This window comes from Rhea americana, unplaced genomic scaffold, assembly GCF_003343005.1.
Source record: "Rhea americana isolate MKP2758 unplaced genomic scaffold, rheAme1 scaffold_243, whole genome shotgun sequence".
Classification (NCBI taxonomy): Eukaryota; Metazoa; Chordata; class Aves; order Rheiformes; family Rheidae; genus Rhea; species Rhea americana.
In genome coordinates this window covers 1074931-1095969 of record NW_028186361.1, presented here as the reverse complement: position 1 = coordinate 1095969, position 21039 = coordinate 1074931, and the positions used below count along the sequence as shown (strand labels likewise).

General features: G+C 35.6%; 1 protein-coding gene and 1 non-coding gene across 2 annotated transcripts in view; both read left to right on the top strand.

Moving 5' to 3' along the window:
• The window catches only part of SLC16A10 (solute carrier family 16 member 10), an 82623-nt gene that overhangs the window by 39564 nt on the left and 22020 nt on the right, over positions 1–21039 (top strand). Inside the window, exons 2-3 of the mRNA XM_085306645.1 lie at positions 4370–4514; positions 9037–9475. Coding sequence (XP_085162771.1) covers positions 4370–4514; positions 9037–9475 — 584 coding nt within the window. The remainder of the gene's footprint in view (positions 1–4369; positions 4515–9036; positions 9476–21039) is intronic.
• TRNAV-AAC (transfer RNA valine (anticodon AAC)) lies at positions 544–614 on the top strand. The gene has a single exon. It is a non-coding gene; the product is annotated as a tRNA-Val (tRNA).

Below are 21039 nucleotides of genomic sequence, written 5' to 3'. Positions count from 1 at the left end.
TTTTAAGGAGTTAAATCTTAAGTTCCAGTACCTAAGGAAGTCTTAAAGAAGCAGTAGCTTTCTTTTATGGTAATTAAACTGTTTTAGTATAGATATGAATGCAGTTATATGTAGCAATTAGGTGCTATGTTAATATCTGAATTAGCAGCTCTGGATTATAGCCAGCATGTGGCCAGGAAAGCAGCCAGTAGCCTGGAGGAGGAGTGTTTTAATTAACGTGTAATAACCACTCTAGAGAACTCTCATTACTCCAAGATGCATTTATAATTTTTCATGTTACTTATTTAGGATGATTGTTGTAACTTATATTTAAAAATGTGGAAGACACTTCTATGTACCTTTTTATAGGGAATAAAAAAGTGTTAGAGTGCTTAAAGCTTTATTTGAGCAAAGATAAATTTAAAATTACTTGAGTCTGTTGAATATATTTTATGTCTTTACTTGATCAAGATACTGTAGCAAGACTTGTTTGCCTTAAAAAAAAATTAATATGATCTGCACATGTGGTTTTTCTGAATTAAAATATAATAAATTTGGGGGATAGGTTTAGCTCAGTTGGTTAGAGCGTGGTGCTAACAATGCCAAGGTCACGGGTTCAATCCCCGTATGAGCCACTCTTGAGGACTGGACTGGATGATCTCCAGAGGTCCCTTCCAGCCTTTATGATTCTATGAAATTTTATTTTAATGCTGAGTTTCTTCACAAAGAATGAAGATAGTAAATCTCAAGAAATCATAGAATAGGCAAGGTTGGAAGGGACCTTTGGAGATCATATAGTCCAACCTCCCTGCTCAGCAGGGTCACCTAGAGYAYRYTAGACAGGGTTGCATCCAGGCGGGCCTTGAAGATCTCCAGAGRAGGAGACTCCACAACCTCTCAGGGCAACCTGTGCCAGTGCTCYGTCACTCTCACAGGGAAGAAATTCCCCCTCACGGTCAGGCRGAACTTCSTGTGCTTCAATTTCTGCCCGTTGCCTCTTGTCCTGTCACACGGGACAACTGAAAAGAGTTTGTCCTCGTCCCCTTGACACCCTCCCTTCAGGTACTTGTACACATTGATCAGACCCTCCCTCAGTCTTCTCTCCCCCAGGCTGCAGAGGCCCAGCTCTCGCAGCCGTTCCTCGTAGGGCAGATGCTCCAGCCCTCTGATCATCTCTGTAGCCCTACGCTGGACTCTCTCCAGTAGCTCCATGTCTCTCTTGTCCTGGAGAGCCCAGAACTGGACGCAGGACTCAAGATGAGGCCTCSCCAGGGCTGAGTAGAGGGGCAGGATCACCTCCCTCGACCTGCTGGCAACACTCTTCCCAATGCACCCCAGGATACCGTTGGCCTTGGCCACAAGGGCACATTGCTGGCTCATGGAAATATGGACCTTGTTAGGTTTAACTTAACATTTTTTTAAAAAAATAATGAAGTTGTACATATACGAAACATGCCAAAAATACCTCTAATTCCTGTAAGACCAAAGAGTCTCATGTGAACTTACAGTTGTAAGTTAAAAGGTTCCAGTTTCTTTTTAGGTAGGTAAATGATACAGCATGGATGAATAGGGTGTGTGTGGTTTTGTTTTTGTATTTTTTGATTAAAAAAATATTTCTTGCTCCCAATTCTGTTCTTTAATCACAATGCTATTCTGAAAAGCTTCAGATGATTGTGTTATTGTTCTCCTCCTTTTCTGTCTGATCTGTTGAAAATCAGTTGAACTCTTCCATCATGCCAGGCTTTGCCTGGCAGTGCTCTAGCAAGAGGAAAAGAAAATCAAGTGATAAGAAAGGCATATTTCTTTCATTAATAGCTGGAAACGTGGAAATACAAAGTCAGCATGTTGTTAATTGGATGTAATTTGGGCTGAATGTTTTCCCTGTAGACTTTTATATTCTATTTTATTAGCTCTATAAGACATTAAGAATTACTGTAAATTACTTAATTAAACCAAGGAGATAGCTACTTGAATCACAGCCTGTACTAACTGGAAATTAGGACTGCTGGACTATATTTGTGGCTCTGAATTAATTTTTGTGRCTTCATGCAACTTATTTAAACTCTATTCCAGCTGATGAGTTTCTTCCCCTGTTTGTGCCCRTAGATGAGTGTGTGTGAGACTGCGTTCTCTTAGCCAGTAATCAGCTGAGCTGCGTCAGTGCCGCAGTCACCTTTGTGTCCTCCCCTACCTAGGCAGAAAGGCTAGGTAGGAGCTTCAAGAGCTTCAGCTGTTTACTCAGTACTTTCTTAATCTGATTACAGTGCATCTTGGTGTCTTGYAATGCCTGCTTTTAAGCTCTGGCTCCTTTTACTCTTGGCCTCGCTGATACCCCAGATGCCATAAGTAGTCTGATTCCTAGTCTTGCCCTTGCATGTCACACAGCGGTGTCGGGGGAGGTGCCATGTGACAGAGCTGCGGTATGCTTGAAAAAACTGTGGGCATTCTCCCTACCGTGTTCAGCTTCCTTTGGACGGAAGAACTGGAGGCTTTGTATGCCTTGTTCTGGGAAAGGGAAAGAAAGAGATGAGGAGTCTTGAGCACTCCAGCAGCTCTGCAGCTGGCTGGTCTCTGGTCTGCAAAAGAGCATTTATTTACTTGCTTTTGTTTCTGTCTAWGAATTGCATTTGGTACACTGTTGTCTTGCAAATTCAGGAGCCACCTGTGCTGTAACACAGAACAGATCTCTYAAGTCATTTCTTGCCATGCCCAGGGTGCATTTGAGCTTCCCTCAAATACAGAGGGAGAAAAAGGCCAGACCTTCTATGCACTCATTGCCTTTTGSTTAGCATCTCCTCTGTTGCAGAGCTCAGGTGCACAGATGGCAGGACTTTGTTGCCTGGGTTTGTCATACCCAGGAACTGCAATAAATATCCATAAAAGTACCTCACTCTTCTTTAAATTGCTGCTTGAAACTCCATAATGGTTATAATTTGCACTGAACACCCCCCCCTGTCTCTTATAAAAAAAAAAAAAAAAAAAAAAAAAAAACCAACACAGGTCGTGGTTCATTGAGATCGTTCTTTACCCTAAAGTAAGGGTTATTTCTTGTACTCACATTTCTATTTTTCTTTAACCATCTGTTCTCTTTTGACATTCATTTATATTGTAAACTCTCTGATGAAGGAACAATACTTTTCTGTTAGCTTGTCTGTTTTGTTCTTTTGTACAGTGTCTAGCACAGTAGGATCTTTATCAATGATCAATGGGAAGGGTTCTTCAGCCCCTTAATGATGCTGCTTCTAAATCTTGATATGTATCCTTCCAAATATTCTTCTGTAGTTCTCTTGGTTATATTTTTAAAGATACCTTTTTGTCTTTGTCACTGATTTGCAATTGTTTATCTAGCTACATCTTTAGTAAAGGGTTCTAAATGGAACCACAATTATGTAAATTTAAAACCTATTCGAGATTGTTTTAGATAAAATGTTCTTTCATTTTCCAGGCAATTCAAAAAGTGTATTTTTTCCCAAGTATGTTTGCATTGGGAGCTTTTCCTACTAGCCAGTTACACCCAGAYTTTTTTCYTTTTTCCAGAAAAAAGTACATCTAGGGGGAGACATTTACTTGCCTAAATATATTTGTTATAAATATCGAGTTATAAAAATATAACTTGCCCTGGGTGAAGAACTTTTGGGTGTAGTATCACTAATACTGTTTTGGGAGAATGATTAGAAGGTAGCTGGTTAAATGGTTGGTTTTAAATACATGATTCTGAATGAAATGAAGCATAAAGTTGATTTTAACTTAAATGAATAAAATACTTTTTCTCTCCAAGTAACTTGAAGATATTTTAGCAAGTGAGTTTGTATGTTCAGATTGAAAAAAAAAAAAACAAAGACACGAGGAAGCCTTTGTACTAGCACAACTCATTTCATTAAAAATAAAATCACACTCCTAGCCTATATATTACAGTATAAAAACTATATGCAAATTGATATTAATTTACTCAATAGTATAATCTAGATATGTATAATTAAGTTAAAGATATGTTAATTTTAAATTACTCATTAATTTCAGCTATCCTAGCAGCTAAAAGACATTAAAGTCTAGAATTAATTCAAGTGAAATGCATGGTAATAGATTTCAGAATGTTTATGGAGTCTCTGTGACTAAACCCGTGTTCACACTGGGGGAATAATTGTGTTTAAAATAAAAKTAATAATAATTATTTCTGTTGTTAATTGTATTCCTAGAGTTGATGTCTAAATTAGTTGATCACGTAAATCTGTCAAGTCTTGAGTTTTTATCACATTAGGTGTYTATTTAAAGTAGTTACAAAAGTGTTTCACTTCTGTATGTGATTTTATATGGCTGTATTAATACAAATAGTACCTGAAAACTCTAATCACGCTTGTCTTCTAAAATGTTATCTTTCTCTGTTCTGCAGCATGGGTGAGCTCTCTGTCCATGGGGATGATCTTTTTCTGCTCTCCGATAGTCAGCATATTCACAGACCTGTTTGGTTGCCGAAAAGTAGCTGTTATTGGAGCAGCAGTGGGGTTTGTTGGACTCCTTTCAAGTTCCTTTGTAAGGTATTTAAAAAATGTTTTTGTTTTGGAATATATTAGCATGTATTTGATATATATCTCTTTTCAAAAGAAGCTACTAAATGTGTCAACARCAAGACTAATGCTGAGGTGAGCACTTAAACAAGATTTCTTGGATAAATGTATTGTGTTTTTTGCTTTTCTTGATATATGCTGTCTTTTAACAGATACGTAGGTGTTAWTTACTGTTTGCTTTTAAAATATTGTTTCAGTATTGATTAAATATACGATAATCCATGAAGGTGTTAATRTTCAACTCAGATGTTTTCTTCACTATTCTTTACTGGTCAAATTGCTGAACTGAGATGGTGAAAACYTTAATATAATGACTAGGGCTTACTGATTTTATTAATAAAATATTAGTTAGAGAAAACAGAGTAGTTGAGTGTTTCCCCCCTACACCCTTGCAGATAATACTTCATTTTGTGCATTTTTGTAACTCTTGAAGAATAAGTTCTAAGAGATGTAAGATGCAACTGATAAGTTGAACATGCTCACTGGAAGATGAGGAAGCAGGAAATTCAGTTATTTATCTTAGTTATCATTAGAAACTAGTTAGGGAAGAGAGAGTAAGAAAGCAGGAGAATAAACTACAGTTACCTCTACTTCTTAACTCTGCCCTTTTCCACCCTTACCAGAATAAGTAGAAGGACAACCAGAAGCAAAATAGAGAAGCGATTTCCTACACAGGTGAAAGCGTATCTATGCAGACAGGTTTGGAATGTGTTGTCCCTGGCTGTGCTCTGAACCAGATAGATGTGAACTGGCTGTGATCTGGAAGATGGATATCCATGCTGTGTGGCGCYGTGCCTAAGCTAATACAGCTAGTTTGGGCATATCTGCCCTTATGTGAAAAYATACTCACAAATTTACAGGAAGAGAAGACAAATTCAGGTAGTTTTGGTTTAGATACTGAGATTAGTGTTTGTGTGTTTTCTGAGAATAAGTCATACTTAAGGGAAAAGGAAAACTTTTTTTCTTGTTAATTGAACAAGTTRCTGATTTTTTCTTTGAAAATCTTTCTTCCTCCTCACTTCCCAATATTGTGTTAATTGATATGTATTAAAATAGCCCCATTATTATAGATAAAACCTCTTGATAAAGGAAAGCTACTTCCTTCCTCTGAACAAAATACTGTTATCCTTGTGTATTTCCTTGTTATCCACTGGAACAACAAGATAGAAGAGGCATRTAAAGGGAAGTTATTCTGTAAAGAATTTAAAAACAACATTTTAGCTTATTTGAACTTTGTTTTAGAATTTGAGGAGCACTTGTGTGCTTTAGAGAACTGAATWCTTGGTGAAGTACATCTCATGTTAATGCGTATTCTTGATGTTACTATCATGTTACTTAGACTGTAAAATGATTTATGTCTATGATGTTATAAATTAAGTGAATATATATGTCAGATGTAGAAAAGRTCAATATTGTAAAAGTAAAATTTCATACAGCAGATAAATGTAGATATGAGTTACTACTTTTATTACGTAGTGATATCTTAGTATGAATTTTATCTCTTAGGTAGCTGAGATGTAAGAGTATATATAATACAGGAAAATATTTTACTACGTATTTCATGCTGCAAACTATTTGAATGAGCCTACAGATTGAAGTAGAAGGTCTTTTGTCCTTACTATATTATGTTCCCTTCTCATTTTGTAATGTTTGTTTTTATTTTTCTTGGACKTTTTCCATTGATAAAGGTAGTCTTTCCCCTTGTGTTGTTTCTGTGAGCTGCTCTTTACATGATCAATATTATACATTGATACTGTAGTGCAGAAATCAGCRCTATTAACTTATATGTTACAGAAATACTCTTTCTCATGATAACACACAGAACGAGAGGTGTCATACATGTTAGCGAAATACATACATATCCTTGTATCAGACATATATTAGCYAAATATTATTTTCTAAGAATTTTTGCAATCGTATGGGAAATTTGCAAAGCAAATTATGATTTCAAAGCAGAGAGTTATGGTATACAGAGGTAGCTAACATCCTAAGATGAAAACCATTTAAATAAAGCACTCATTCATACCCTTAAAAATAGGGTACCTTAGATGTACAAAAGAATTTCTAGATGCCCAGGCATTAATGAGTAGATTCTCCCGAAGTAACAAGGAAGAARCAGGGTAACAAAAAGATTTTTCATCATCAGAAGTAGAATTTGAAATATATTTATCAGATGGAAATATCAGATTGATATTAACTACTCATTAGAACAGCTACATGGAATAACCTGTGAGAACCAAATAAGCAGATGATTAGAGATAGGAATCACAAAAATGATTTAGGAACTGGAAAACAGGCTCTCTTAAGGAGTTTAACTTCATTTGGGCTACTGAAGAAGGGCTGAGAGGTAACMAGATCATCATGAATAGGTAGTGAGTGACTACAAAAAATGATTTTGCACATGTTTTTTGCTGTTTAAAAACAAAACAAAGCAGCACCCTTGAAAATCCAAGCTCAAATGGGTAAAGTTTTCAGGGATTTTGCTCRAATTAAAACAGAGTTTACTTACAGAGAAGGTAATTGCACCCTGTGGTGAATATAAGAGTTGCAGATTCACCACTGCATGAAATACTTAAAATGTTTTAGATATTTTTCTGATTTTTTTCCTATGTTTTAATCCAGACCAGAAGATGAAATTTTCTGTTCTGTTTTGGTTTCTGTGAAGATGCCCCTGTTCTGTGCTGCTGCTTTTAGTGGGAGGAACTAGAGAAGATGCTYTGTGATTCAAAATACTCAATAGAGAGGATGAAAATCACCTCACTGCAAGTCTACTTTCTTGCATAAAGGCAYATGATATTGCCACTGGAGGCCTCAGAACATACTGAAAATAGTGTTATTGATTGATCTGTTGATTCTTTCACATAACCATCCTTTCAAACACTGTTAACTGATACATAACAAGYATAACTCAATCCAAGTAAAAGAGAAAAGAGATTAAACTACTGTTTAAAGTAATATGTGTTACTTCAGGTAATCTCATAGTCTTTGTGTGATTATTGAAAGTTTCTTGTGACACTTAATGAGGACAGGAGCTGAAATGCTGAAGCTCAAGAATGGTAATGAAGTGTAGCAAAATTTTAAATTCCTCCAGTAGAACTTGAACTTCTAATGTCAGTGTATTCGTAAAATTTGCTTCTCTGGAGCATTGCATTGATTAATTGCAGCTGTTTTTCTCTGTTCTCTCACAAGAAATTACTTCAATCCTTTCTGGTTTTGCTTACCTCTTTAAACAGCTGCTTAAAAGCCTATAGAAAGCCTGAGGTCACTGACATAATAAATTTCAAAATTACTTGAACATGTAGAATTGAGGGAGACAGTTTACTTAACTGTACAAATGTTTCCTCATTTGTTTTCTTTTTTTAAAAGCACAACTCACAAAATGCCAAAATGAAAAAGAGTGTAATGTATTTATTAACACAGTTTAACTGGCTTTCAACAGCTACTTTGAAAGCAGATGTAGCTGATTTTAAAGAACTAAGGGATCTTTTGTAACATAACAACATTCTAAAAAATTAAAGTAAAACATCAAGTGCCACCTCAGAAACTTTGTATAAGAACATTTCTCACATGCTGGTTCTTTTCTCGTCTAAATGGGAAAAATACTTCCTTGAATTATTGGCATTACATTATTGATGTATTCAATTATACTCATAGTGGTATTACATACTATTAAGATTTCTTGAATGAGTACCTTTTCATGTCACAAGAACCTGTGTTCTCATGCAATTACTCTATCTTTATTTGAGTTGTTGGGTAGTAGTGGATGATAATGGTGGAGAACCGTGTGATTAGGATCCTCCTTTATATGAGCTTTTTCATTTTTTATTTATGAGTTTTTTTCTCTGTTATTTTTCTGGTCTATCCAATACCTGGATCAAAACTGAATTAAAGAGATTTATTTGTCTAACCCCCCCCCAAATTTTCTACCTTATACTAATAATACATTAGTATTTTGATAAGTTTTTCCACTCTTAATGATGTTTACTATTTCTGCTATTTTATTTTTCTAATAGACAATATAAATACATTTGTTTTTCTTGGACTCATGAAAAATGCTGTAATACTATGTTTGAACTTCTAGCACAGCAGAGAAATGTGTAAATCAAAATTCAAATAYGATTTTTGTTGGAGAGGGGGAAAAAATAGAGAAAAACCCCAGAATGGTTGAACTTGTATTTGGCTAATTCAGCCTGGCTATGATTTTTAAAATGTATTATTAGTATTTTTAGTCAGACTATTCAGTGTTATTGCACTTAAATACAATTTTGCTTTTCATCTCTTTTATGAARATTTATGAAATATTCTAGTGTTTTCTACTGAACTGCTAAATTAAACTGTTGCAATATATTTCAACTATAAGTACATACAGACTCAGTTAATTTTAAAAATGTATTTCAATTCATTCAAAGATTATTTTTCATATAGTAGTTGAATGTGAACATAGTRCTGCACAAAACGTTATATATATTTTTACTTTCTTCTTTTGATATAGCACCATTGAACCTCTGTATTTCACCTATGGAATCTTATTTGCCTGTGGTTGCTCRTTTGCCTACCAACCATCCCTGGTTATTCTCGGGTACTATTTCAAGAAACGCCTTGGACTGGTGAATGGCATCGTCACTGCAGGCAGCAGCTTGTTCACGGTGTCTCTGCCTTTTCTCTTGAGAGTGTTGATTGATTCAGTTGGCCTGTACAACACCTTAAGGGTCCTGTGCATCCTTATGTTCGTTCTGTTTCTGGCTGGCTTTTCATATAAACCCCTCGTTTCCAATGCCAAAGACAAAGAAGAAGGGAAGAAGGGGAAGTTCAGATTTCCTCCTAAAAAAAAGATTTTCAATTTCTCCGTTTTCAAAGTTACAAGTTACCGAATCTGGGCATTTGGAATTCCGGCTGCACTTTTTGGATACTTTGTGCCTTATGTTCACTTGGTAAGTGCATATCCTTTCCTACATTTGATGTATTTAAAAACACAGCTATTTCCCTTTGTCTCCTAGACTAAGATTGGAAGAAATGTGTCGAGTTAAAGTTGTGTTGAGAGGAATATGAAACCAATTTTGATGTTGTCTACGATTAAAGGAGATTTCAGGGCTCTAATTGGAGCTGTTAGTCAGAGCCAGTTAAAATATTAGTTCCTTATTCTCAACCTAAGATTCTCTATAAAGAAACATTTAAAATACTTGACAAAGGTGAAATATTTGAAAATACTTGMAAAATTATGAAAAGAGACATTTGCAAAGTATTCTGTACTCTTCTAAAGAGGCTGAAGAGAATTGTTCGTTCTGACCCTCAACTGCAAATATTGCCAACAATACTTGCACATTTCAGTGGAACAGTTGAGAGATGGAGTAAATAAAAGGGGTAAAACTTCTAAGTTTAGTTCCTTTAAATGAAGATAATTTTGTTAAAATGTACATTGTTTTTAGGATATATTTTATTGAGCRTCTTTTAGGATTATTAAAAGCAAAATACTAGGATTTCTCTCTGCCTCTCAAACCTCAGCTTTTAGGTTACCACTATAGTAGAAATAGAACTGAACCTGTGGCTTCTAGCTGCTGTTCTGGCTACTTTTTTATTCTGTTTACAGTAGCTGGTACAACTTTAGCGTCTGATACTAGAGAGGCTGTCAATCAAGTATTTATTGTGCATATTTTGAAGTTAGCTTGTTTCTCTAGCAGAATTTTTTTCCTCCTTATGTACACTCTTAATCTAAGAAATTTTGATGCAATTGGGAGATGCATTACATGAAATACATTTAGCTGGTGATTATTTGAAAGGTGAATTATTTCTGAACGCCATCCTGGTGGGCTGTCTAAACCGAAATGGTACAACTGAAACCCAAAAGCTTGGAAGGGGAATCCCCCTCCCAAAATACCTGCAGGTGGATGCACTACCTCGACTATGATGATGTGTAATGGTCTAGGGTATTTTATAAAGGCCATGAACAGGTAGAATTGCTCCCCACTATGAAAACAGTGAATTAATTATGGATGAATTATTAATTCATCCATGATAGTGCAATAAGAATTTATTATAATAAGTGTCTTGAATTCTGTTAAAAATCTCCAACTGGTTACCCATGAGCATGCTTGGGATATAGCAGGTGGTGGTATTGTGTTCTGGTAATATGTTAGTTAAAATTACTGATTCTGCATAAGACATGTCACTACTAAAAAAAAAAGAAAAGAAAATCCATAAAGCTGAGGAATGGTTTGTTTTTGACAGGCCATAAATTGTGACTTTTATTTATGGGTTATTATTGTTACTTACAGTATTTAATCATCTGTAGACTTTACTCTTTAAAATGATGAATAGTCTCTTGAAATAGTTTAATTTTATCAGCTGATTAGATTATTCTAATGTGTATTATTTTTCATTAGTTCTGTAGAGATGTTCTGTGCAAAGGAGTAGAAGGGAAAAGCTGTAGAGAAAGCTTTATAGATGTATCATAAACGAGTCTTAGCATTTCTAGAAACTGAAGAACAGGCCATATGAGCAGTCACACAAAACCTTTTAAAAAAATTAAAAAATATATATAAAAATAAAAGCTTGTGTTTTTTACCAAGATACTTGTTTCTTGTTTCTAGATTGGACTAGAGCTACTAGTATAGTTATAGAGAGGAAAAAAATCTTTTGCATTATATGACTTTTGTATATATAGTTGCTTTCACATATATTGATTCTTTTCCTACAGTATGCTGCTTTTCCCTATCAGATAGATGCAAATTTTGATTGCAAAATATAGCTCCAGTATATGAAAGAATTTGATCTAGGCCATTTCTGACAGCATATGATGTTTGAATAACACAATAAGGCTATTCAAGTAGGACTAGAATCAATATTTTAAAGATTGCCTCAAAATTATATCAAGCAATTTAAAATTGAGCATTTTTTTGCTCAGAGATACAGAGGAACAATGAAGCTTAATATTTTTACAACGTAAAATCTGCAACTGCAGTCAGTTTGCTTTGTATATAACCTGTGAGAGGGCAAGCTTCACCAACTCTTAGAACTCTTAGAAATAAGTTTTATTAGAGGAGAAAAAAACCCTTAAGTTTTATTGCTAAATTCTCAATTTACTGTTTAATTCTCCGTTCCTTCTGTACACTAGAGAGGAAAATCTTCCTAAATAATGTATATTAAGCTCCCACTACTTTGAAATAAAATCTTTCAAAGCATGAGGAAGCTTACTTAGCCTTCATTCTTGGCTTTATAAATACTATTAAAATAAATGTTAAATAGCTTAGTTTTTTCACATAATCTTTGTAAACATCTGATGATTTAAGATTCAGATTGCTATACACAATTTGATTCAATTTAGGTAACTTATGATAGGCAAAAAGAATCCACTGAAGATTGGGATACCATTTTACTAGGTGTTCTCTACCCAGGACTTCTGATCATACTCTGAAATATTTGAAGTCTAAACCAAACTTTGATCACTGAATATGACAGGGATGGTAGGAAAAAGGATGAATTCAAATAAAATTCATTTAGAACGGGTAAGTACCAGTGTGGATGTTATYGATGTCCAGGTTTCTGTTTGCTTATGTGTGTGGCCCGGTAGGTAAGTGTACCCTAGTCTTTCAGAAAACCTGTCATACAGGAAATTTAACAAAGTAGTCTAGCTCTACTGATCTTGAAATCAAAGAAATCACGTATGTTAGAAGAAAATCACCAATAAAAAAAAAAAGGAAAATTTGTCCTGTATCTCATAAGCATGAATATTATTTCAACTGCCAGACAGTATAAGTAACTAAGGCTTCCTAATCCTCAGTCTTGGATCAGTGATTAGAAAGAAAAGAGTTTAATACCTGAAGGTCATATATTTATTAAAAAAAAAAAATACTTGATAATTATTTTGTATGTATGAAGGACTGCTCTATCCCCAACAGCAGGAATCTTTGTGACAGAATGCAGGAGCTGGAATCACTGGGTGGRAGAATGAGGCAGTGTCAGTGGTACTAAACCTACCGATTGCTGCTGGGATTAAATAATGAATTGTTCTCACAGCTTAAAACACAATTTCTGTAATTATTTCTGTACAAACCTGGACTCCTTCATGAGTTTAGCTCTACTAAAACTTTGCTTTTGGAACCAAGCATACACACTTACCTCTAACTTAAATTTAATCATTCCCAAAAGAAAGGAAAAAGTTACTAGTCGACCACTTGAAAGAGTAGTTTATTTTTATGAAAACATAAATGAATGTTCACTGAGAATAATATTAATATTTGGTAGACAATGATATGTTCTAGGAGGTCTGCTTAAAACCTTAGATAATCGCTGTGGAGCTATTTTTGAGAAAGCATGAATAGATCAGTGTTGGAGAATACCTTTATAAGAGTATAGGAAGAGCATAGATTCTACCCTTCAACACAGATGCTTAGATTTTGGAGATACTTATCAGGCAGAAAGCTCAAGATCTGGGGGTTTTGGGGAGGTTGTTTGTTTTCTATTTTAACCTACTTTTATCTGCTTTTGTTTTTTTTTTTTTGTTTGTTTGTTTGTTTTTTAAAAAAAGCATTTTATGTACTTCCAAAAGTTCTGGATAAATGAAAGTCTGTAAGAGAAAAATAACTTTCTGCTGGTACTAAGCTAGAGCTTAATTTCTTCTGTTATATTGAAAATGAAAGTTACTATTATTCCGTTGTGTACTGTGTTTTCAAAATTGTATGTGATACTGGGGAAAAGGGATTTGGTGTTTGGGTGAGCGACAGCTTTCATTATGCTAAAACTTCTGAAATTTTTCCGTTATTAGGGATGGCCTACAATAGTCCTGAAGGAGCTGCTAGACTCTTTGTTGCAAATATCCTAAGAAACCAAATGTACATGCAGCACTTCAGGAAAGATTTAGAGTCTTAAATTATTCTTGTGGATGTAAAAATATGAATCTCTGCTACTGCTGAGAATGGTTGCCATGGGCCTATCCAAATAGAAGATTATGCCTAGCCATCTTCTCTACCCACACACCACTCTAAATCAGGGCTTCAACTTTGTGTTCCTATGAATCACCAAACAACAAACCGGCGTTTGTTAGTTTTTCCAGTGCCATTAAAATGGCCAAGCCAGGATGCCTGGCCTAGTTCTTCCTCCCTCCTACCTCAACTGACTCATGCCCACATATTCCTCAGGCCGGGTTCCCAAGTTTATCAAGTCCTATTTTCCGCTGCATGTCTGCTGCTCCCTGGCGACCTGGCACAGCAGAAGAGCCCAAAAGGTCCAGGCAGAGCCTCTGAGTGCTTTGGAGGCCAGCCCCGATTTCTCTATTTTTTGAAGCATATTAACAAGGAAGATGCGTGTTGTGAAGCTTGTAATAAGAAACAAATAAAGCTTTTTTCAGGCTTTGAAATAATAGGATTAGTCAGGTCTTCAAAAATACACCAGCCATAAAATTAAACTAATAAATTATATTGTGTGCTAGCTTGCATTCAAGGAGCCAATTCATGGGATTACTAAGTCAAATAGCTGTTAGTTCTCTCAATTTTAAATAATTTTAAATAAAATAATTGAGAAAGTTTTTCTTTTGATGTCCGTATAGAACCAAATAAAAACTAGTTTAATCCATTCAGTTTTTAATTGTGTATCCACAACAGAAGTTTGATTGACACACGTCTTTCCAAGCATTTCTTAATGCAGACAATTTCACTAAAGGAAATGATTAAGTATATTTGAAAGGATTTGAAACTACCAAGTATGCAATTTTTCATACCATGCTTGTTCTGTTAATRAACAGAAGACTTCCATTTTCCAGAGATGCTAGTCTAATTTTAAGCATTTCAGTGCTTTCTTCCTTTAAGAAAGCTAAGAGTACCTCCTCTTTCAAGAACATACATCCTTAATTCGTAAGAGCTTGTTAGGCTGTCTTTGTTAAAAAGTGATTTAAGACACACAGCATGCTAGGTAGTTTAAAAGTGATGCTCCTGCTTTTTGTGCTTTATTTAGCTTAGTGAAAAGAATTATTGATTAAAACAGGTGCTGGCACTGCAGTCTTTTCTAAGGTAGGTTCAGTGGGATTTTAGGACAATATCACTTCTGACATGTTCACACAAAATGTGGACCAGTACTGTCTCGTTATCTTTTGATAGCGATAGTCAGCCAATATTAGGAATATTGACAGGACTGACAATGCCATTTTAACATTTTCTGTACAGTATTTTAGTTCCTTAGTAATCTGCCCTATAATTTTTACAGTATCTGCATATATTCAACGGAGATGCGATGTTTCAAGCAAAGATGTGCGGTTCAGTTTAACAGTTACTGTTATTAAATGCATCTTGTTGCTAATTTTTTTTTTTTTTGGGGGGGGGGGAGTGCTTAAGTTTTTTTAATCCTGTGTTTTAAATGTAGAGAATGAAAACTTGTATCGGATAATCTTGGTATTTCTACTACTATTTTCAGTATACAAGAGACAAATATTTTGTCTGTTTTATAAAGGAGTTTTTTGGTGTTCAAGCATTCTGGTTTCTAGTTGATACAAATCCCATTGATAGACCATTAAACAAAATATTTAGTACAAATATTTATTACATGTTTTACTTTTTAAACTGGATGGTAGGCAGTGCATGAAAAATGCATATTGATACAGTTTACCTTTCTGTCTTAATTTTCGCCTATATGAAGTCTGAGTATTTTTTTAGTGAGAAAAAAAAAGTAAAGTATTGCCTGAATTGTATTTGAAAAAATAGTTATTGTTTAAATATGTTTATGGAGTTGTATACAAAGCTACTCTCTGTAGCTTCTGCAGAATATAATTGATATGCAATCTGAAAGTTGCCATACCACTTGATGGTACTCTTCCTAAAATAAGTGAAATAAAAAAATCAAAATAGCTCAGAAAATGATAGCTTTCAATATTTTTCACCCTACTTTGTTGCCTATTTCTTAATTCACTTAAAAATGTGAATCTGACTTTTCCTTTTGATGCTTATCCACATTCATAGTTCATGATGGGTACATGCTTGCATATGTAGAGATTTTTGGTTAGCAGTATGGAGTGAGTGTGGTCTGTGCCTCTGTGTGCTTTATGTTTGTGAATCTGTGTTTTTTCTTATTTTTTTAAAAAAGTACCAAGAAAATAAGCCGTTGTTTCTACTGAAACAACTTCCTCAGGAGTAGCCAGATTTAATTGCTGGATTTATTCCCTTCCCCGCTGGATACTAAGATTCAGTTTATTGCTTCAGTGAATCCTCACATACCAGGAATAAGTTCAGCTGAAACTTCAAGGAACAGAGAAGTGAGATTACAGGTTTACCTCCTGGAATAAATATGTAGATACCCTCTTGGCTTCTAAAAGTTGCCACTGAGATACAAAGCATCAGCTTGCACTCTGCTGTTAAGATTTTCACAGAATGAAAAGTAAGGGGAGTTTTCAGAGCAGTTAGCTAGCTAAAAATATTTCAAAATGATATCTCAGCTCCAGGACAGTTCTTAAATATAGACTCTCAGGCTCTGCTAGCAGCTTACATCATTTAGGAGGAGCTTCACTACCTTCACTGGTAAACTGCCTTTCAGAATCTCAGGGAAACTTTGCAGTAGTAGAGTGAAGAATCTGAAATTGCAAATATTAGCTGGCAAATAGACCTGGCTGCCAAAAGTGAACTCTGTTCTGTGCACTTGTGATCTTTGTAGAGAGAGAAACCTTCATTTTCATTGGGAAATAAAAATAATATATATGGCCTTTGTGGTTCAGAGCTTTTTTTGTGTAAAAATAGGAAGATACTAACTTTGGAAAAATTCAAAGGTGACTCCTTGCTCACCGAGGTAATCAGTTCAGCCTCCTTTGGTTTTCGTAGATTTTAGGAATAGCTGGAAAGAAGTACTGGTAATGACAACCGTGCTTACCAGGCCAGTCGTCCTGACCTCCACTCAGTTCTCAAACAGTTGTGACAGAGATTTGGAGCCCCTTGCTACGTTGCCCTTTGGAGACGAGACTGCTTGGTCCTCTTTGGGCATTTGGGTCTCCGTTACCCGATACGCCTATTTATCTTGGGCTCTCTTTCACTTGATACTTTTGGTTCAGTTCATTACCTAGTTTCCATTCTGCCTTCTGTGGTCTTTCTGCTATCCTACTAATGATATCTTCTTATGTTAGGAAGTTTTGTAGGAAATAGGAAATTACTCACTTTCTACTCTGAAAAAGAACAGGTTTGGGGGATTTGGGGAAACTAAATCCAAACTGGAGTTACTATAATCTGCTCTGTGCAACTGAGAGATTAGTCCTTACTTCTTAACTTTCAAGATATCACACTTGCATCCTACTCAGGTGTGAATTTTCTTAGACTGTAGGAGGTCAAAGCCATTGGCAATACAGGGTGCTGGTCCTTTGAATTATTGACAGCTTTGAGGATTATAACCTAGGTCTTTGACGTAGCTGACTAATAAAACAGATGTTCTCTACAGAAAAAGTTCAGTGCTTAAATATTTAGAGACCTGATCAAGATCATCAGGGCTGAGTAGGATTTCAAACCTCAGAAGTCAAGCCTTTTTCCTTGATGTAATGAAGTTTGTGGCCTCTTCGGTCTCTGCATTTACCGGGGTGTACTTCTCTTCCAGCAAATTTCAGAGCCTGTTCAAGCTCACAGGTCAAAACTTACTGACATACAACAATACTACAATAAAAATATGCATTGTGCCGTGTGCTTGGGCTGTATCTGAAACATGTGGTGTGTTGAAAGTTGGCCTTTTCCATAGGCAGGTATTGTAGTATATAGTGCATGTGCCTCTATCTTCCTTGAAATTCTGGAAGAGTTTTAAGTGTCTGTGAGGAAGACTCTCTTGACATCCAGGGCAATGGTGCTGGTGATAAGCTTGCTGGGGGAGGCTCACAGATAACTGTGGGTTTCAGTGACAGATAAAGTGTCCCAGAACTCGGGACTATCTTGAGAACTCATGAATTCTTTCTCTAGCAAGTCTCTGGGCTTAAAGATAATTACAGACAATGATGAAATTATGTTTTCTGTTATTAAGAACAGATCAGAACTTTAAAGCCTTTAAAGATACGGAGTTGGAGCTCTTATTTAATATATATTTCATCAAGATAGATGACAGGCACTTAGTATATATAAATGTTTTTTACTGTCATAGGCAAAGTTTAAAATACGTAAATAAAGATGATTAATCTCAATCTGAGAAGACTGTGTAAGTGGAGTTTTAACTCTGTACAATTCTGTTGATAACCAGGTCTTTTATTCCTGAGAGAGACATGGAGATAGTTGGAATCTCTKTTAAATACCTTGTTAGTCATGAGAACTTTTTCTATGCATCTAAATAAGTGTTCTCATTTTCCAGAATGCGTCACAAGTTGGACAACTCAGACTTTATCTTCTCTGTGTGGTGTAGTCTGTTTGTAGATCTTGAAGTTGCGAGGCCCAGTTGGTACACCCAGATAGTCTGTCCTCGAACAAAAAGATAGCACTGTCTACCACTCCGTATTTCCTATCTTCTGTTGGAACATCCATTTTGTTCCTGTGCTTCAGCAAAGGAAAGYTGTCATCTTTTTCATTTTAGAGACAACATAGTGAACAGGAGGCTTGCTCATGTGGATAATAGATGATGCAGGTTTCTGTTGCCAAGGAGACTTGGGTTTATTTATTTATGTATCTATTTATTTATTTGCCTCTGTAGTGTAAGATCCTTGCCTTCCTGCAAAACAGTTGTTTTACCATATTGGTAAATGGTTGATAAAGAGCAGAGCTTAAGGACAAAATCATGCTGGTTCAGTTTAAGACAGCCCAATATGGTAAACCGAAGCAGCATGATTTTGTCCTTAAGCTCTGCTCTTTATCAACCATTTTGACAACTTAGCCACCTCTTTCTCACTGTGGAGAACTGATGTGCCATATTTTTGCTAATAAGAGATCTGATTCTGCTGTGCGGTGTCAGTCTAGTCCCCAGACCTGTTTGAGCCTGTGTCCCCTAGAATGCTTGTCAATGAAAAATGTCTTCCTGTGGTCTTCCTGTGCCATCAATGCAATTGGAGAGGAATGAGAAACCAAGCTCTTATAAGAGATTTTCTGTACTTGCAATTTCCCTAGGAACATATTCAAAACTCTTGTCATGTACTTTGAAGATTATATTCACTGCAGTTTATTCAGTTTCTGAAAGGCTTTATTTTTTCGGGATTATATAGTCTCTCCATTCTCCACATTCAGAAAAATGGCTACTCTCTGATTATAAGCTCCCTCTCCCGTTCTTCCAATCAAAAGCTTTTGGGTCATTTCTAGCCATACTGGAAAATGAAGGGAATACTGATCCACCCAAGGTTCTCCAAGTAGATTTGATCTGACGTAGGTACCTGGACATGCTATAGGATGAATCCTGCTGCAGTAGTTAAATGTTCTGCCCACTAGACCTGAGGTATCATCCATAACACTGCTCACATATTTTTGGAATTCCTCGAGGCCAACCTGCAAATGCTATGTTCCCTAACTGTTGTCAGGTTTGAAATCTCTAAGGAGACTCTTCATTTGAGAAAAAAGCATTTCAGTTGTTTTCAGAAGAGTGCTCRTCTCTGCATAGATGGTGGCAATTCCTTTGTGTTCTCCACAGTGCAATGTGCGTATACTCAAGGAATCAAAGTAGAAAGAAGTTAGGTACCCTGCAATAACTACAGCTCTTCAGGCTGTGTATTTGGCACGCACATGCCTAATCCTGCATTTCATTCCCTTCCTTTAAATCCTATACTCCTAGATTCCATAGTGAAGACAAGCAGAAACATGCATATAAATATTGTCCTTTATGCCTGAGTGCAAAGCATGAGGAACAGTATGGTGTGTACTGTATGGACTCTAGTAACCAAAAATCTCTAAACCTAAACATACAAACTACATGCATATCCACAGTGGGAAGTACATACAAATAGGACATATTGAAGAAATTCAGTTTTTGTAAGGTAAGTACTGTCTCTCTTTTGTGAACTACTTCTATTATTTCATAAATTTGCTACTTTAAAAATATGGTTTACAATAATGTTTGATGTCTAGTTAATTGGTATGTCTAGATTTTTTTTTAACTCTAAAACTCAACCCCCCACCACCTCCATCACCAGGTTTACTTGCTTTCTTTGGCTTCTGTTCAAGAAAGCTGTTCGTTTCTTCGCTTTTCCTCCGTCATTCATTTTCCTGAAGTCTGCTGCATCTTTTTATTTCCCAGAAGTTTCCATTAGTCTGTTTTATAAAGATAGGATAGAACTTTTAAATGATGTTCAGTAACAGCAGATAATTGTGTCAGACAGATATTTCTCCATATGGTAGATAATCTGAAAAAGTTAAGACTACAGGTATGGCTGTCAGTTTTAGCACTGTTGTCTTTCTCATCCACTTTATCGACCATATTTCTGTCCCCAACACAAAAAACTAACAAAGCACTGGTTTTATAAAGGTCCAATATAATTATTAAGCAGGTATTTCTTAGACTCCAGATCTTCAGTGGCTCCCCATGCTTTACTTGCTTTTCTAATCTTTGCATTTATCTCCCTTCAGATCTCAACATCTGCTGCAGTTTGACTGCCCAGGTTAGTGAAATTTTCCCCCTTTATCCACTTCTGTAATTACCTTGTGCACTCATTTCTTCCCCAGTATTCCTCAATGTTGATCTGGCAGTATTTATTCTCAACTAGATTATCCATTTTTGGAAATGGGGTGGGGCAAAAAAACCCAGAAACTTTATATTTGTAATTGTTATGAAAGTATATTTAAGGTATATTTTCCAAAGAAGTACTGGACAAGAATAAAAATCATATACAGAAAGAATAGAAACTGAAAGGAAGAAATAAAATTATTTTATAGAAGTAAAAGTAAATAAAAGTTAACTGGAAAAAATACTATTTTAAGTGGTAGGTATACTCAGGTGTATGCAATAAACAGCTGTTGAAGGGTGAGATCATAGCAGTCTTCCTCAGGTTCATGCAATATTAGCTGATTGAAAAAGATTTGAGTTATAGTATGATTTCCTTTCTATCTGTCTCTAACAGCACACTTGTTAATATACTTTTGGGTAATAAAAAAGTATTCTACTAGGAAGAAAAGTATACAGGTCAAAATCAGGGAATAAAATTGTAAAGTGAGTTTTCTCTCTCTCTCTCTCTCTCTCTCTTTTTTTAAGAAAATGCTGTTTTAATGGTAGTATGTTTTTAATGGTGGAATTCAGCCCTTGAGTGCTTGAATTGAACTAAAATCTTCAAGTTTCACAAGTCTTCAGAAACTGGAAATCACAATTTATTTTTTCCTCATACAGAATTAAGTGAAGAACTCTCCTTTGCTCAAATTCAGATCAGATTTTGTGTGTTCAATTTCTACTCCAAGAGCATTTTTCTTTGAGGAAATCCTAGAACCTAGTTCTTCCCTTTCCACTTGGTTGGTTTTAGTCATCAAGCCATAGTTTATTACTCAGATTCCTTCCTGCTTATTGAGCTAATACTTAAATCATTACTACTACTGAGTGTAATTTTCCTAGGAAAGGAAGATGTGGTTTGGGATCCCTCCGGACAAAAAGG